The sequence below is a fragment of the Poecilia latipinna genome, unplaced genomic scaffold, assembly GCF_001443285.1.
Source record: "Poecilia latipinna isolate Pla-1442-1.1 unplaced genomic scaffold, P_latipinna-1.0 Scaffold441, whole genome shotgun sequence".
Classification (NCBI taxonomy): domain Eukaryota; kingdom Metazoa; phylum Chordata; class Actinopteri; order Cyprinodontiformes; family Poeciliidae; genus Poecilia; species Poecilia latipinna.
The window spans coordinates 218493-233577 of NW_015113057.1; the positions used below are offsets into that span (position 1 = coordinate 218493).

Sequence of the window (15085 nt, forward strand, 5' to 3'; positions counted from 1 at the left end):
CAAAATGCCTTTTTATATCTTGTTGAAAAGTTACATGTAAGTTATTTTTGTCTTATAAAGATATTTGCACTACAAACTAGACAAACATACTTTTATAAATAATGTTTTATTTTTCTTCCACCTTACAATTATTCACTGTGTTGAAGTCTGTCACATAAAATCCCACTAAACGTCTCTGAAGCTAGCAGCTATAACACAATAAAAACCTGGAAAAGTTCATGGTTGTAAATACTTCTGCAAGGCACTGTGTACATACATGTCCAGTAAACAGTGAGATTCAGTATCTGCAAAACAACAGCAGCGGGGGTTGTCGCTGTTTCCGGAGATCCCGTCAGGTTTTTCCGTCGCCGCCGGCAACCAGAAGTCTCTTCCATCACATCCAGAGAGCCTTGAATCCTGGCTGGCCCTAAGTTTGCAGGGGGAGCCACTGTCCGAGTCCTTCCAGGAAACCCCGCGCGTTCGTGACGTAGAAGTCGACGTTCTGAGCGAAGTCGGTGCAGATGTTGGAGTAAGTGTCCACCAGAGTGCAGTAGAACGCAGTCCCGCCTATGCTGATCACCACGGTGACCAGACACAGCAGCAGCAGGATGAGACAGGAGTCTCCTCCGACATCATCTACGAGGAAAACACAAAAGTTAGAGACCAAAGGAGGCATGGAGATCTTCAGTTCCGGTTTGTCGCGCCGCACCTTGGTCTACACCGTCCTCTGGTTCGCTGAAGCGAACTTTGCGTTTGGACGTCTGTTTGTCAGTGGTGGTGGCAGCGCTCGGGGGAGGAAGTCCGTCCAGCGAGGCTCGCCTCCTCTTCAGGATGGACACCAGGCCGTCCGGGGACGAGCTCTGAAGGAGACGTACATGTCATTTCTCTTCTAACTTTTGAACTCTTCACCGCAACACAAAAAGCAGAACAGAGGTCAGATAGCAAAGATCACAAGCAGGGCGTTGACCCCTGGCGGTCACAGCGATTAGCTCTTAAGCAGGACAAACAATCCACTGGAAACAAACCGCCAAAACCGGGCCGTCCGTCGAGACTTCTGCCTCCATTTGCCGCGATTGCGAGTGCATCAGTTAATCCGTGAGGTCAGTGTGTCAACCGGAGGGTAAATATCACAGTGATCGGCAGCCAGTCAGCAGAGGCTTTATCAGGGTGTAATAAATGACCTTTGTTCTGATCCGCATGACAACTTGGACCCAATTGGACACAGCCCAAAGCCAAGAGCAAAACCTTTAAAGGTTCAGCTTATCAACCAGACCATAAATCCATCTGTCATGTTAATGACCAGGTCCTTTGGAGAATGATTGGATCACTTCCTTCATGAGAGTTTCTTATTTTATTATCATTTCATCAAGGTGTGGTGTTGAGAAGACATAAAACCAACTAAATGTTAAAAGTAATAAATCAATATATGAATAAAATTCTTCCTTTTTCTTAAAGAGCCATCACAAGATTTCACTAAGTAGTAGTAAGAGGTCTGGTTTTTACCAGAGTCCAAAATGATTCACTAGAGAAAGTCTCAGGATGTTTACAGAGTCAACCCCACCGTCACTCTACAGTAGTGGCAGGGTGATGATCTGGAATTACGTTCCATTGATTCAGTTGACCGTGGACTTCCCTGAGTCAAATGGGCATGGTGCGGTTTTAGCGCCAAAATGAAGACTGTCGCTAAACCAGTGGTAGCTCCTGGTCACAGGAAGCTATATTCGTTCTAAAACCAGATACTGATCTGATTAATGACAGGCAACACCACTAACTTAGCAACCAGCACTGGCAAATAAGACAAAGACTATGACAAAGTACTAGCTTTTAAAGGCTAGTGACTAGCATGACTAGGCTGGTTGCTCCCTGGATTGCCTACTTCTGTTGGTCATTAGCATGGATAGGCTACCATTACCTTTTAAGGCAATGCATTAGCTAGGCTATCTTATGCTAATACTAGCCTATTGTGTGCCAATGCTAGCAGTAGCTAGGATAGGCTAATGTTAGGTCAATGCTAGGATAGCATTAATAAAGGGTAGGCTAATGCTATCATATTTTCATTTTTATAACATTGGAGAAATGTGTTATGAGTGAAATAACCTGCCAATGGAACTAGTACATTTTTCATCAATATGAAGGAATAATTGACTTAAAACAAGCTAATATTTCTCATTGAAAAGTTACTTGTACGTTAGTTTTTACTTATTTCAAGTGCACTGAGATGTTTCCACTAGAAACTGGATTAAAAATGACTTGGTAAACTGTTGTGCTTTTGCAGTGATAAGAAGCGTCTTCTCAAGCCTGATCTGAATTACACAACTGCTGTGATCTTGAATCCATCAGGCTGGAACAGCTCTGACTTCGCCTTAGAGGAAAACCACTCCCAGTCGCCTGGACACCGTGTGTCGGCTCACAGCGGCCAACGCGGGCGGAGGCCGGGGGGATGAGCTCACAGAGGAACCACGGAAAACATTCATGGGAGTGTGAGGGGAAACAAAAGGCCAGGTCAGGACGGAGGACGGTTTGGGGTTTCCAGTTAACCAGAGAACAGGAAGGGGAAGAAAGAGACACAGAGACTGACTGATTGGAGGAAAACAAAGAGGAAAAATGTCATAAGGGCGTTTAGGGTTTGTGGATCGTTGCGTCTGGAATATTTATCTCAACATTAAGTGACATTTATCAGACGTAGCAGGTGACAAAGTGAACTCTTACGCCCTCAGCGATGGAGAGTTTGGCCAGGTCTTTGTCCGACGCCTGCGCTACTCCTGCTGGCCACTCCACCTTCACCTCCTCTTCCTCCGGTGTGTCCTCGCCATGTGTCACATGCTCCTCTGCTTCCACTTCCTGCTCCTCTGCTTCCACTTCCTGCCCTTCCTCGAGCGCCTCTTCCCCTTCGTCCTGCCGCTCTTCCTCTTCCTCCCTCTGTAGTGAGGAGAGGTCTGACTGGGACATCATGCTCTGGGTGTTCTCAGGCTTGTTGGCTGAAGACAGATAGAGAAACACAGAAGAGGGTCAAAAATCACATTATTTGGAATAAATCAAACTTTATGTAGACTTCTTTTACTAAACTTTTCCTCTGTTAGGTCAGTTTGGATTACCAAATCATTCGTATTTGCAAATTTCGGAGCTCCAGAAGTCTATTTCGTCCTTCGGTAAAGTAGAATTGCCATGGAAATGTCCAGCCGTCATCAGGCATAACGTGACTTCTCTGTCCCAGAGAGCATGGACGTATTCTGGTGTAAAAATAAGTGTGACATCCTCAGAACAAAAGCAAAAGTCCTTTTGAGGACGCTGACTGAAGCTTGGTAAGACGGTGCCATTATTCTCAGTGTTGTGAGTCACATACCAACATGGGCTGAAAGCTCGCTCAGAGGAAGAAGACATTATTTTAAAATAAAAAAACAGATTGTCACGCCCCTTTCTGATGCTGCCCTGGGCAACCGCCCCGATAGACCGTATCGAAAAACGGCCTTTAAAAAAAAAATGCTTAAGAAAAAAATTGTTATTGTCTCAAACCAAACATGTCAGAATATTCTCTTTTTTGTGTTTATTTATTTAGAAAGGCTTAAAGGAAGCCATTTTGTTTTAAGCTTTCATTTAGAAACATTCCTCTCCAGTCGTTTCCTGTAGAACTTGAGGGACGAGGCAGCAGCATGTAATTCATGTAAGAATGTGAAAAATGTTTAACTTTTGAACTGATGGAGCAGCTACAACCCGGAACACAAACAGATGTGCAATCCCTACAAAGAAGTTTTTGGGTTGTTTTTTTTGCAAATTTGCATTTTTTTTTTATTGAACACTTTATAAAGATTGTCAAGTAAATATCAAAGGACACACACGTTAAGCACCTGCACATTAACAGATTCTTAAAATAAATCACAATGTTACGATATAAAATGATAACAAAATAACTAATGCAAACATAAATAAAAAAAGACTGAGGCAGAGTTTATGATTGCTCAACTGTCCATCTTATCTGGAAGTTACTTAGGCGGTTGAAAAAAGGGACAAATTACATTGTTATATACAGTATTTACAATGTTGTATTTATAAAAATGTGAAATTAATGTCAAAACTTCTTCATTTTTTTGCCAGAAATTCACTCCTGGTGTCCATTATTTTTGTTTCTGTTATCCACAGTGGCTATAAAACTCCGTCGTATCATCATAATTCCCTTCTGAGCTGAACTGGATTAAGCTGTGACTGTCAGTCCATTCTTACCTTTACTATGACGAGACTGCAGAGCTTCCGTCCCGATCTGAGTGTCTATAAACGCTGCGTTCAGGTTTTTCTGTTTTAGGAACATAAAAGACAAATTGGTTCCACAAAGAGAAAAAAAAAGAGAGTCATAAATTCATCAACAAAGAAGGTTTGTCATGTCTGACCTGGTCCGTGCTGAAGGACGGTCTGAGAGACGCCACGGAGAAACAGAAACATGGTAGAAAAACAAGAACAAATCAGACAGTTTGCTACGGAACTTACAAAATAGTCAACAAGACAACATCTGTTTGTGTGTCAGATCAACATTGAGCAGCAGCATCATCCAGACAGGCAGCGTCTGTCTGAGTCCAGAGGAAATTACATTTCTTACTCTGGCTAGGAAGGTTTTCTGCTCTAGGCGGTGTGGCTCTTTGCTCAGGGCGACGCCTTGTTCCGGGCAGCAAACACAATTATAATTAAAAAAAGAAAAAAAAAATAGTTCCAAGCATTTTCAAGCAGCAGCGTATGGACTCCACAGTCTAGACATTGTAAGTTGGTGACGTCTGTATCTGATTCAGGATTCCTAGAATTTATTTATGTTTAATTAACAAACTATTTGGCATTTTTTAGTAAGTTTTGATTATCACCTTCAAATTTTAAACTTGGACTAAATAATTATGCTACACAAGATTATGAAAAAAAAAAAGGCCACACTTTCAGATTTGGAATTGGGGATCAACCGATATGAAAATTTGGGCTGATATCGGTATATTAAATGAAGGACGGTCCGATAACCAATATTTACTGATATTATATAAATATTATATGTTTCCTCTTCCTGAAATACAAACACAAACAACAGCAAGATGACAATATAGATCAGTCAGTAATTTCGTCCCAGTTTTATTCATCAAACCAATACCAATATTTTTTTTAAAAATGACAAATATCGTCCGATACGGACGCAGATGCCGATATATCGCACGTCGCTACTTTTTTACTTTGTTGATCTTCTTGCAACAAGAACTTGTTTTCTGATGTGGACACTCATAGAGAACTCAGGTAGAAGTTGATTGTGTAAAAGCAGCGTTGATGCTAAAGGTTTCCTGAAGGCTCCACATGTTTACCTGTGGTGTGTCCTGCAGATGTGGCTCAGCTTCTCAATGTGTTTCTGGCTGACGCTGTCTTCTTCCCGAGGCACCCAGCTCTCACCGTCCTCCTTCTCATTAAACTCACTCTCTGAAAAATGCAGATGAAATGTAATTTTAATGTTTTTCTAATAAAAACATTGTATTTTTTTAAGAAGAAACTACAATTTGGAAACCAGCAGATGCATGCAGTACCCCATTTCTCCTGCAGGGTTGTGAGATTAGAGAGCAGACGTTCATGGTAGAGCTTCTCCAACTGTAGGAACTGAATGGCCCACTGGTCTGATAGAGCGCCAGTTAAAGAAACACACACCCACACACACATACTGGCATTCAGCTACAATGCATCTTTGTTTTAGGTAAGCTTCAGCTTCCTAACTACTAAAACCTGCATGTACAAACAGAATGATAACATATTCGTCTCATAATAATAAACCTTCGATCATAGCAAGATACAGGAGGTATCTTGTTTACAACGGTAAATTATGTCATTGTTTTTCTTATCTATTTGCATTCACTAGATTGTAGCCATGACAGTTTACCATAAAAACGTGTTACTTGAAACACTTTTAGTTTGTAATTTTTTAAGATAAAAAATACATTAATTTTTCTCTGATCTTCCCTCTGACTTGGTGAGATTTATCCACTATTTCAAAGAGTACAAACAAAAAACTGTAAATACATTTGAATATTATAGGTTATTGAATATTTTTTATTTGTAATGTTTGTCATTATATCTGCTTTCTGCTTTTTTGTTTTTGTACCAATAGATTTACTGTAGAATCCTACAGGCCTGGCATTTTATTTTATATTTTGTGTTCAATTCCTTAATTTGTCTTTGTACTTGAAAAGAAAAAAAAAAAAAAAAGAATAGGTCAAACAAATGCTTTGGTAAAAAATTTCTTTAAGCCTAAAGTCAGCCAATTTGAGTCGTCTAATAGAACATTTTCATAAACTTTCTCCACCAAACCCTGCACTGCGTCTTGAGATGTTTGTCTATCTAAGTCTTGGATCATCTCTCTCCCGCTATACGTTAACCGCTCTCTCTGCCTCCACAAACCCGTAAACACGACACCCCGTTGCAGAGAAAAAAACAACAGGATGACAGCTGTTACCGGGGCAACAGCACAAACAGCGCAAGGGGAAAACTACAACTGCAAGCCAAAAGTGTGGGGAAACACCCAGAGCGTGCGAGGCAAAAAAAGACGGACAAAGATACAATTGAAAGAGATGAACGACGACAGCAGCAGCTCTTCTAGCTCATGTTTCATATTTATTAAGAATTTATTCTTTGGTAAATCCCTGCTTCATTCTGCTGAGTGGATATCACACTCCTGTGTCTGCAGCGTCTCACACGCCGGGCGGATCGGTCATGATTCGGTTGAAAGAAAGGAAAAAAAAAAAAAAGAGGTGTCACAGTGCACTACTAAGACATATGAGGTCATGATGAAGCTTAAAGGATACAGTCCTGCCTCAGTGAGCAGGTCTCTGCAATCTTAAAGAAAAAAAAAAATTATTCACAGATATATTACAATGTCAGTCCAGAGCGTGATCATTTAACGTTAAATCTTAAACTATATTTTGAGGCCTGCTTTAGGTTCTCCAGCTGCTTTTGTTTGAACACTGTCTAATCCTTTTAAAGATACTGATCAAATCTGTGCAAAGCAGAGCATGAAAAACAACCTGAGAGACAGAGTCACATGAATCTGCTTATGGTCCGGATTAAAACGTCTTAGTGGGATTTTCCCCTCATCTGAATACTTTTACCTTTATCCACATGACCAGCTCAACACTTTCTAGTCACACAGTATCATTTTATAGCGCAATCAAGTAATATGTTACTTGATGCTATTTTATCAAATACAACTTAAAATAAATTTTAGTTTGTAATTTAAACTCAAAACTCCGCCTTCAGGAAGTCATAATTTTCTTTTAACCCTTTAACAACGCTTTTACCAGTGCTGCACTGAGAAGTAGCTCCTATAATGAGCTCAGGTGATGCTCAGTTCCACCAGGTGTTTGCTAATTGCTGCTGGCTAGTCTGAAGGAGCTGAACTGAGCTATGTCCTTGAATGGACGCTATAAGAGATTACAAGGATTTCTCAAAAATGCATGAAAAAATCAAGACAACAGGCCAGGCATGTTTTGGTGAGGGGATAACAATATAACATGATGTAAAGTTGATTTTATATGATACTGCCCCTTTAAGACACACCATACAGCCATGGTGTTGTTTAAACTGACACTTCCATCCACCCCTGCTTCTAAAAACTCAGAAATGTTCAAAAGAGAGAAAAATAGACTCAGCAGCTCCAAACTGGGGCTCTGAGCTTCATCTGCGGTATTTCACATATTCATGGGCGTGTCATTGGCTGACTTTCTGAAAATCTGGAAAAGAAAAAAAATTCTTAAGAATTTTGCTCTTGGCACATATTAATATTACATATTACATAATCGTCTGAACTGAAAAAAAACAACAACAACTCTGACTCCATTCTCTATTAACTGGAGCGCTTTGTATACCTGTTTATATCCATTAAAATGTCAATGTGTCATCATGCTACAACTACAATCATCAATGGATTTTACATTTGGTTTACAGGTGGTAAACCAAACCAACACAAAGTAATGCATAATATGGAAAAAGATTTAAAGTTTCAGTTACAAATCTGTAAAGTGTGGAGTGTATTTGAATTCATTCTCCTTTACTCCAATTTCCATAAGTAAACAAACTGCATGTCCTTTGGCATGGCTATTTGTTTTATTTAGTATTTTTTGCCCCACTTCACTACGACACACTTTCTGTGTTGATCTGTCTCATAAAATCCCAATTAAAAAAATAATAAAAACCCTGAGGTTCGTAGATCAAATGAGACTAAATGTTTCAGGGGTGGAAACAAATACTTTAGGAAGGCGTTGTAGCAGTTGTTAAAGTCAGGGTTGTTTGGATAGTTTTTTTGCACTTCTTAAATTTATTTATTTTTTCTAAATGTTTTTTTTTTTTAATTGCTCAGGTTATCTGGGTTTTAATTTATTATCAATATTTTTTGGATGATCCGTACATATCCAGACACAGATTAATACATTTATTTCATGTCTGATGATCAGATTTAATAAAAGCCATCTGTTGTATTCACTAATAACAAAGGAAATATACATTTTGTATGCATGACTAACACAGACAAACATCCCATAATTACAAGAGCAGACGAGTCATATGCACCAATGCACCCACACACACACACACACACACATACGCACGCACACACACGCACAGGCACACACACAATGTCTTTTTTTCTGTCAGGCTAAATAAAGACACATTGTATTCCCTCTGGATTCAGAAGAATATGTTCCTCCCTGTTTCTCTGAACCACATGGATACACACACACACACACGCACACACACGCACACACGCACACTCACACACACGCGCACACACACACACACACACACACAGGAGGACACACACCTGGTGCAGGGACTGCGGCAGCAGAGTGTAGTCGTCATTTTCTCCCAGGGCCTGCAGGGAGGCCAGCAGCTCCAGACTGGGGCTCTGAACTTCATCTGTGGCAATGCTTCCTAGAAACAAAACAAAACAAAACAAAAGAACATCAAAAACCAAACACTGGAATTAATCCATACTTGATGGGTCAGAAACCTGCTGTTCCCATTTTTTTGTCAAATCAGATGTGTAACAAAGTTATATTTGTGTCTGTTAAATCACAGTCGCTCAAAGAAAACCCTCAGATTAGAGAAAACCATCTGAGAACAGTTGTACCTGCATCAGAGCATCAGATCAAATGACAGCGTTAGCTTCATTAGCTCAGTGTTAGCTCATGCCAGCGGGGTGTGGCACTCCTCTGGGGCTCAACGCAACTCGGCGCAGCAGACGTTAGAGAAAGCAGACACAATGCAATTATCCTAGCTTAGTAAAATAAATTTTAAATAAAAAAAAAACTAAAATTTGTTTTTGTATTTCATTTAAAATCTAAGCTAATGATCTGTTGTAGATATTGAAAGAAATTTGCTATTTTGCTTTGAAGGATCTTGTAGGTTTCGTGGCTCAAAAGAAAATTTGTTTAGCTGGATTAAAGGCAAAAATGACACTCAGGGTTGGACAGATTAGTGAGCCATTCAGCTTCTACGAACTTCCAGAAAACTGTAAAACCACTGAAACATAGAGTTCCTTCTAAATCGAGGCTAAAAACCAAATCGTTTACAGTTCCCTTTGATTCCTAGCACACAGATCCATTTATTTAATGTATATTTACTTGATAAGTCTGATGATGGCATTTAACAAAATATAAAGTTTATTATCTCATAATTGGTTACTGTATTATGTTTTGTTTCTGGTGTAAAATTTGAACTGTCTTGTTGCTGCAGTGTGCTACACAAATAAACTTGACGTGGTCCCTTCTCTAGTCCAAAGAAAGTTTTAAACTAGTAGAAGTTACCATGACAACCTGTTCTGTTCTGCATGAGATCTGGCATTTAAACTTCTTCCAAAACAACATTTTATTACCTCCCTAAGTATTTTTTATTTTTTTGCCAAAAGATGATTTAGGCAAATATATATATATATATTGGCAAAAAATTTGCTTCTGCCGTTATTTAAAGAGTTATTTTTAAGTTCACCCTGTAACTGCTCTGCACCATTTTTTATATTACATTTAAAAAAAACTCCAACAAAGAATTTAAATCTGCATTCTTTGAAGCCTAAAAACTCAACAACGAGGCCGTGTTTTACCTATAGCGCTGCTGACCAATGCTGCGTCTTCTTTCCCAGTGACCCCGCCTCCAGAACCTCTGGGTGGAACGGCGTTTTTGTTCCCCATCCCGTGCGACGCGCCCAGAGTTTACCCTTAAAGTTTCTAAAGTTGCAGAGAGAACCCGTTCCAGGCAGGTTCCCTTCGTTTCAGCCCCCTTGGGAAAACATGAACTGCTCTGAGTTTATCGGAACACTTCCTCCGAGCAGAGATAAGGAAATTACTTTGGAAAATTTACTCTGCCATACAGCCCATGGGAGGGCGGGGGGATGAGGGGCAGAGTTAAGAGGTGCTCCAGTGATCCACTGTGGACGGGGTGTGTATTTAATCTCTCCTGGGTGGCCAGAAGAACAAAGGGAAGCTGAAATGTTCATAAATGTGGCGCTGAGGCCAACTCCAGCTGCCTTCCTCTTCGCTTGAATCCCTTCCACCAGTCGTCCTGTCAAAACAAACAAAAAAAACAGAACAACAGATATGGACTGAGCCCTCTGATCTAGAGAAAGAATCACTGGTGGAGTGGTCATTATGTTGTCGACTTGATGGGTTTCCTTTGTGTTTAAAGTACGGGTACTGACTATAGTTCAGCAGTGAAGTAGAGCAACTGTCAATGCACAGACAGATCTGTGTTTGCTATTAATTATTTATCACTGCTTCTTTAATCTGAAATGGCAGCTTTGGAATAAGAAATTAATTGTGAAGGCCTTATTAAAGGAACAAATATCCAATAAATGGGTAAACTGCACACAAACTGGACTATTGTTTGACTTAGAAAACAAGGATTGGTTTTTGATATGAGCCAAGTGGGCGGTTGCTCAGGGCAGCATTAGAAAGAGAATCACGTCATCAACAGATCAAAAATAAAACATTAATCTGAGAAGCAGCCAAATAAATTTAGGAAATAAATAATGCACATTAATGACTCAGGGGCGATGAATATAGATGCAAGTTTGAATTTGTAGGTTTTCTCTGTGGAGAATTTTTAAAACTTCGTGTCCTTTTGCTTCCACAGTCATACACCACCTAGTGTTGTGTGCATCACATTGAATCTCAGAATTTCCAGTAAAATACAATGAAGTTTGTGGCTGTGAGATAATGAAATATAGAACATTGCAAATACTATTAACATTTTTACATTTTTTATAGCAAACAAGGCTTAAAATAAATCTGACTTTGAAATTCAATGCCTTAAAATTTAAGGCCTCTGTCTCTTTAAGAAGATCCTGCTCTTTCTGAAACTCCGCATTCAGGAAGTTATGACAACACGGCTCCTCTATTAACCCTTTCACAACATTTTTACCAGAGTTTCACTGAGAAGTACCTCCTATAATGAACTCAGCAGATGTGCAGTTCAACCAGGTGTTTGCTAATTGCTGTTGGCTAGTCTGAAGGAGCTGAGTGGGGGAGGAGCTGCGCCTTGAAGGCGGGGCTAGGCCCCTAGGTGTTTTGCACACCTGAATGGTTGCCACGGGAGATTAAAGGATTTCTAAAACATGCATAAAACAAACAAAGCAACACTCCAGGTGTGTTTGTGATGAGAGAATAACATTATAACATGAAGTACAGCTCAAAAAAGCCAATTTTACCCAATACTTTTACCTGAATGTTTAGACACAAGCTAACAAAAACTAGAACATCGTCCCATTTTTGGCTTACTATGCAGGACAATAACAGTTCTGCTGCACATATGAAAATTTCTGCCTCATGTAGCTTACATTTTCAGCCTAATGTCTGAGGGCATGAAATCTGTGCGATGCTCAAGCAGCCTGTTAGCTGTCATGGGAAAGTTATGGACTCTGCAACATGGAATGTGACATAAAGTACAAACGCCAACAGCAGGGTCTGACTCACAGGGTTTGCAGCTTTGGAGCTGAGAATGATGCAGTGGAGGCTTAAAAGATGAAATTCTGTGTGAATCACAGCATGACATTTCTGGGTTTGCTTCAACAGATTCTATTTTGCTACTTAGAAATGTATTGAAGCCATGAGCTAAATACTGTTTTTAATCCAACAGGGTGGGGGTTTTCTGCCACATCACCTGAGACAATTTGGAGGAAAACAATTGCCTGAGAAAAGTAAATATGTTCTCCTTTTCTAGGATGTTATGTTGTGAGGGAGCTGCTTACCTCCTCTCTAGACTAGCTGTTAGCTTTCGCCACTCCAGAAATGCATCAGTCTATTGAAAGAAGGAGAACGAATGGACACATAAGTTATACAGCAGCACAATGATCATAGCAACAGCAGAAAATCTGAATTGCTCAAAAAATGAGTAGGTTCTGGAGTGGCCTTGTCAAAGTCCAGACTGCAATTTGATTGAGATGCGGAGACATGACATTGTCAATGCTCAAAGCCGATGAACTGAAACAATTTTGTAAATAAGAGCGGGTCAAAACTTCTTCAAAGTGATGAAAAGGAATAATTGCCAGTCACAACAAACACTGCTGTTGCCAGGAAGGTCAGAATCAGTTACTGGGTTAGTGGGGCAACTGCTTTTTCTGAAGTCCTTCCAATGGCTCCCTGTAGCTCAGAGAAAAGACTTTTGTTAGTTTATAAATCACTCAATAGTTTAGCAACAAAATGCATTAAACATCTATGGTCGTTGAATCAGTCTTCCAGACCTCTCTGGTTTTCTCTGGACTGCTCTGCATCCCCAACATGGAGAAGCAGCATTCTGTTTATGCTCCACTAATCTGGAACAAACTTCCAGAAAACTGCTGACACACTGAGTTTCCTTAAATCAGAGGTAGAAATCCATTTGTTTAGAGCTGCTTTTGACTAACATTAGACTAAGTCTAGTCTGGATTGCAACTTTTCATTACTTATAATGCATAATGTTTTGGGGCCTTTTGTGTTTATTGTGTTATATAAAACAGTTTGAATTACCTTGGTTATGAAATATGTTATACAAAGCTTGGGTAGCTCAGGGTTGTCCTAGCTTGTTCTTCAGCTAGAAAACCCACTTCTGTTCATGTTGAAAAACCAGACCAGACATCAATGTGTACTGTCATTTGACATAACTGATTATGTAATAGAATTGAATGTAACAAATAACTCTATATGACAAAGCTGGGACAAAAAAACTATCTGTAATTAATATCTGCTTATGTATTTCGGTGTTAGATCCCACGAATTCTGCTGAATAAACCACCACATACTATTTCTGAAGGCCAAACTACCACTAATTTGCATTCATACCTTAAAAGTTAAATATTTCCAGATCAGTTTAGGAACCTCGGGAAGTCTCCCCAACTCTTCCCGCTGAATTATCTGGATATTTTATCCGAATGTCCCTTTAGAGGAACTAAAGTGCAGGTGGCTCCCGGGTTGTGCACGTGTCTCTGACACAACTGCAGCTCGCGCTCCCCCCGTTTTAACGACTTTGTTTACAGCTGAGCCTGTCAGTCTGGACCAAATGTGCTCTATATCATCCGACATGAAAGCTAGAAACTGACCTTAAAGGACAGAACAGACCTCCGCATCCTTATGTCAGCATCATTAACGAGACTAAAGTAGGTTACCGAGTTTAAAGCGGTCCGTCTCCGTTATGACTGCTGGAATAATCACCACTTCCTGTGTTACTGTACCCCAAACAGCCATGGTACTGGTCTACGCCAGTGTCTGGTCTTTAGGACAGAGAACACGGGCTGTGAGGATGGATGGAGGGCTGCACTCACTCACTGCTGGATGGTGCCTCTCGGTTGGCCGTCTGTCCTAACATCAACGCCCTGGATCAGCGTCGCGGCGTTTCCTCTTCTCTACCCGCGGCTAAATCCGGTCAAACTTCCGTCTGTATCCCGCACTCTTCCAGCCTGCTTGTTTACGCTATTATCTGGGGATTTTTTTTTCTGCTTCTTCTCGCCGCAAACACATATATAAATAAATATACCCATCTCCCAACAGGAGCTGGTTATTTAGTTCATTCTGCGGGCGTCCGATGCTGCCATCTTCTGGCAGATGTGGCCCACTGGCCCCTGGTGGTGTCGGTGCTTACGTAACAACAGATGAAGCGTTCAGGAGATAAAACAGGGCAGAGGATGACAGGAGAAACGGCAAAATGTGACCTGCACCGTATTGCCTCCATTACATAAGCAGAACAGAGCACATTTATGTTCATTAGCCGAATCACTGCAATATATCTATAGGTTTTTATTATGAATTATCTTCAATATTCTACTCGCAAATGTACACTCAAAAAACGGAATTGGTTAAGCCACAAAAAAAAAACTGTTAATGGTTTTTAATATGGGCATTTTGAAAATGGCCACCAGATGAAAGAATCATAATGAAAACTTGGAACATTTCTGAAGAAATTTAAATGGGGCCTGCCAAAGTGTGCTCGTCGGTTGGAATCCAGCGTTCTGATGCTAAAAATTTGCATAAATGCTAAAGTGAGCTACAGTGTATTCAATAGCATGTGGAGAGTCACAAGCATGTTGAGCAACATGGACTTACTCTATTCAGTGTTAAAATTAGTGTATGAGCTAATATTAGAAAAAATGCTAATGTTACCCTAAATGCTGCTAGTGGCATGTGGGGTCTCACTAGCATGTTGTCTTACATTGACTTCCTCCATTCAGTGTGCTAAACATGGCTAATAAGTAAACAAAACAGCTTAAAAGCTTATTTTAGGGAAAAGGCTACTGCTAATGTGGGCAGTAGTTACTGCTAATGTTTGTGCTAATGTTAATGAAATGCCTTCTGATTTTTACTTTTGCAAAAGTAAAAATCAGACGTTTACTTCATGGCACTTGGTTACCAGAAAACATGCTCATCTCTTAATCTCTTAGCAACAAATTAACAACAAATATTGTTATTGTTCAAAAAAAATTCTGCTGCTCTTTTGAAATACTGTTTATCTTATACTACTTTAAAAGAACTGTGCAGTTGATGAATTTTTCAGAAAATTGATTTTTTTTTTTTTTTTTTTTCTTTGGGGGGGAAATTTTTTAAAAAAAAAAATTCAAAAAAAAAGAAAAAATTGGTTTTTAATTTTT

The 15085-nt window shown here is 39.9% G+C and overlaps 1 protein-coding gene and 1 long non-coding RNA gene across 5 annotated transcripts; one reads left to right on the forward strand and one right to left on the reverse strand.

The window, feature by feature from the left end:
• Nucleotides 1-252: 252 nt before the first annotated feature.
• Nucleotides 253-14048, reverse strand: LOC106951112 (consortin-like). Of its 4 annotated transcripts, none has more exons than XM_015038430.1 (12): nucleotides 13770-14048; nucleotides 10343-10533; nucleotides 10076-10251; nucleotides 8798-8907; nucleotides 6789-6819; nucleotides 5520-5606; nucleotides 5304-5415; nucleotides 4362-4383; nucleotides 4198-4267; nucleotides 2689-2957; nucleotides 689-839; nucleotides 253-615 (listed from the first exon to the last, which is right to left on the reverse strand). In XM_015038430.1, the coding sequence occupies exons 3-12, from the start codon at nucleotides 10161-10163 to the stop codon at nucleotides 407-409; spliced, it is 1149 nt and encodes a 382-aa protein (XP_014893916.1). In that variant the 5' UTR covers nucleotides 10164-10251; nucleotides 10343-10533; nucleotides 13770-14048; the 3' UTR covers nucleotides 253-406. The 4 variants fall into 4 exon arrangements, with proteins under 4 accessions (XP_014893916.1, XP_014893915.1, XP_014893913.1 ...); XM_015038429.1 differs by adding an exon at nucleotides 12218-12267 and having other exon boundaries at nucleotides 10076-10533; XM_015038427.1 differs by adding an exon at nucleotides 12218-12267 and having other exon boundaries at nucleotides 10076-10533; nucleotides 13766-14048.
• On the forward strand, nucleotides 12274-13976 carry LOC106951113 (uncharacterized). Its single transcript, XR_001425752.1, has 2 exons — nucleotides 12274-13600; nucleotides 13685-13976. It is a non-coding gene; the product is annotated as an uncharacterized LOC106951113 (long non-coding RNA).
• Nucleotides 14049-15085: the final 1037 nt, after the last annotated feature.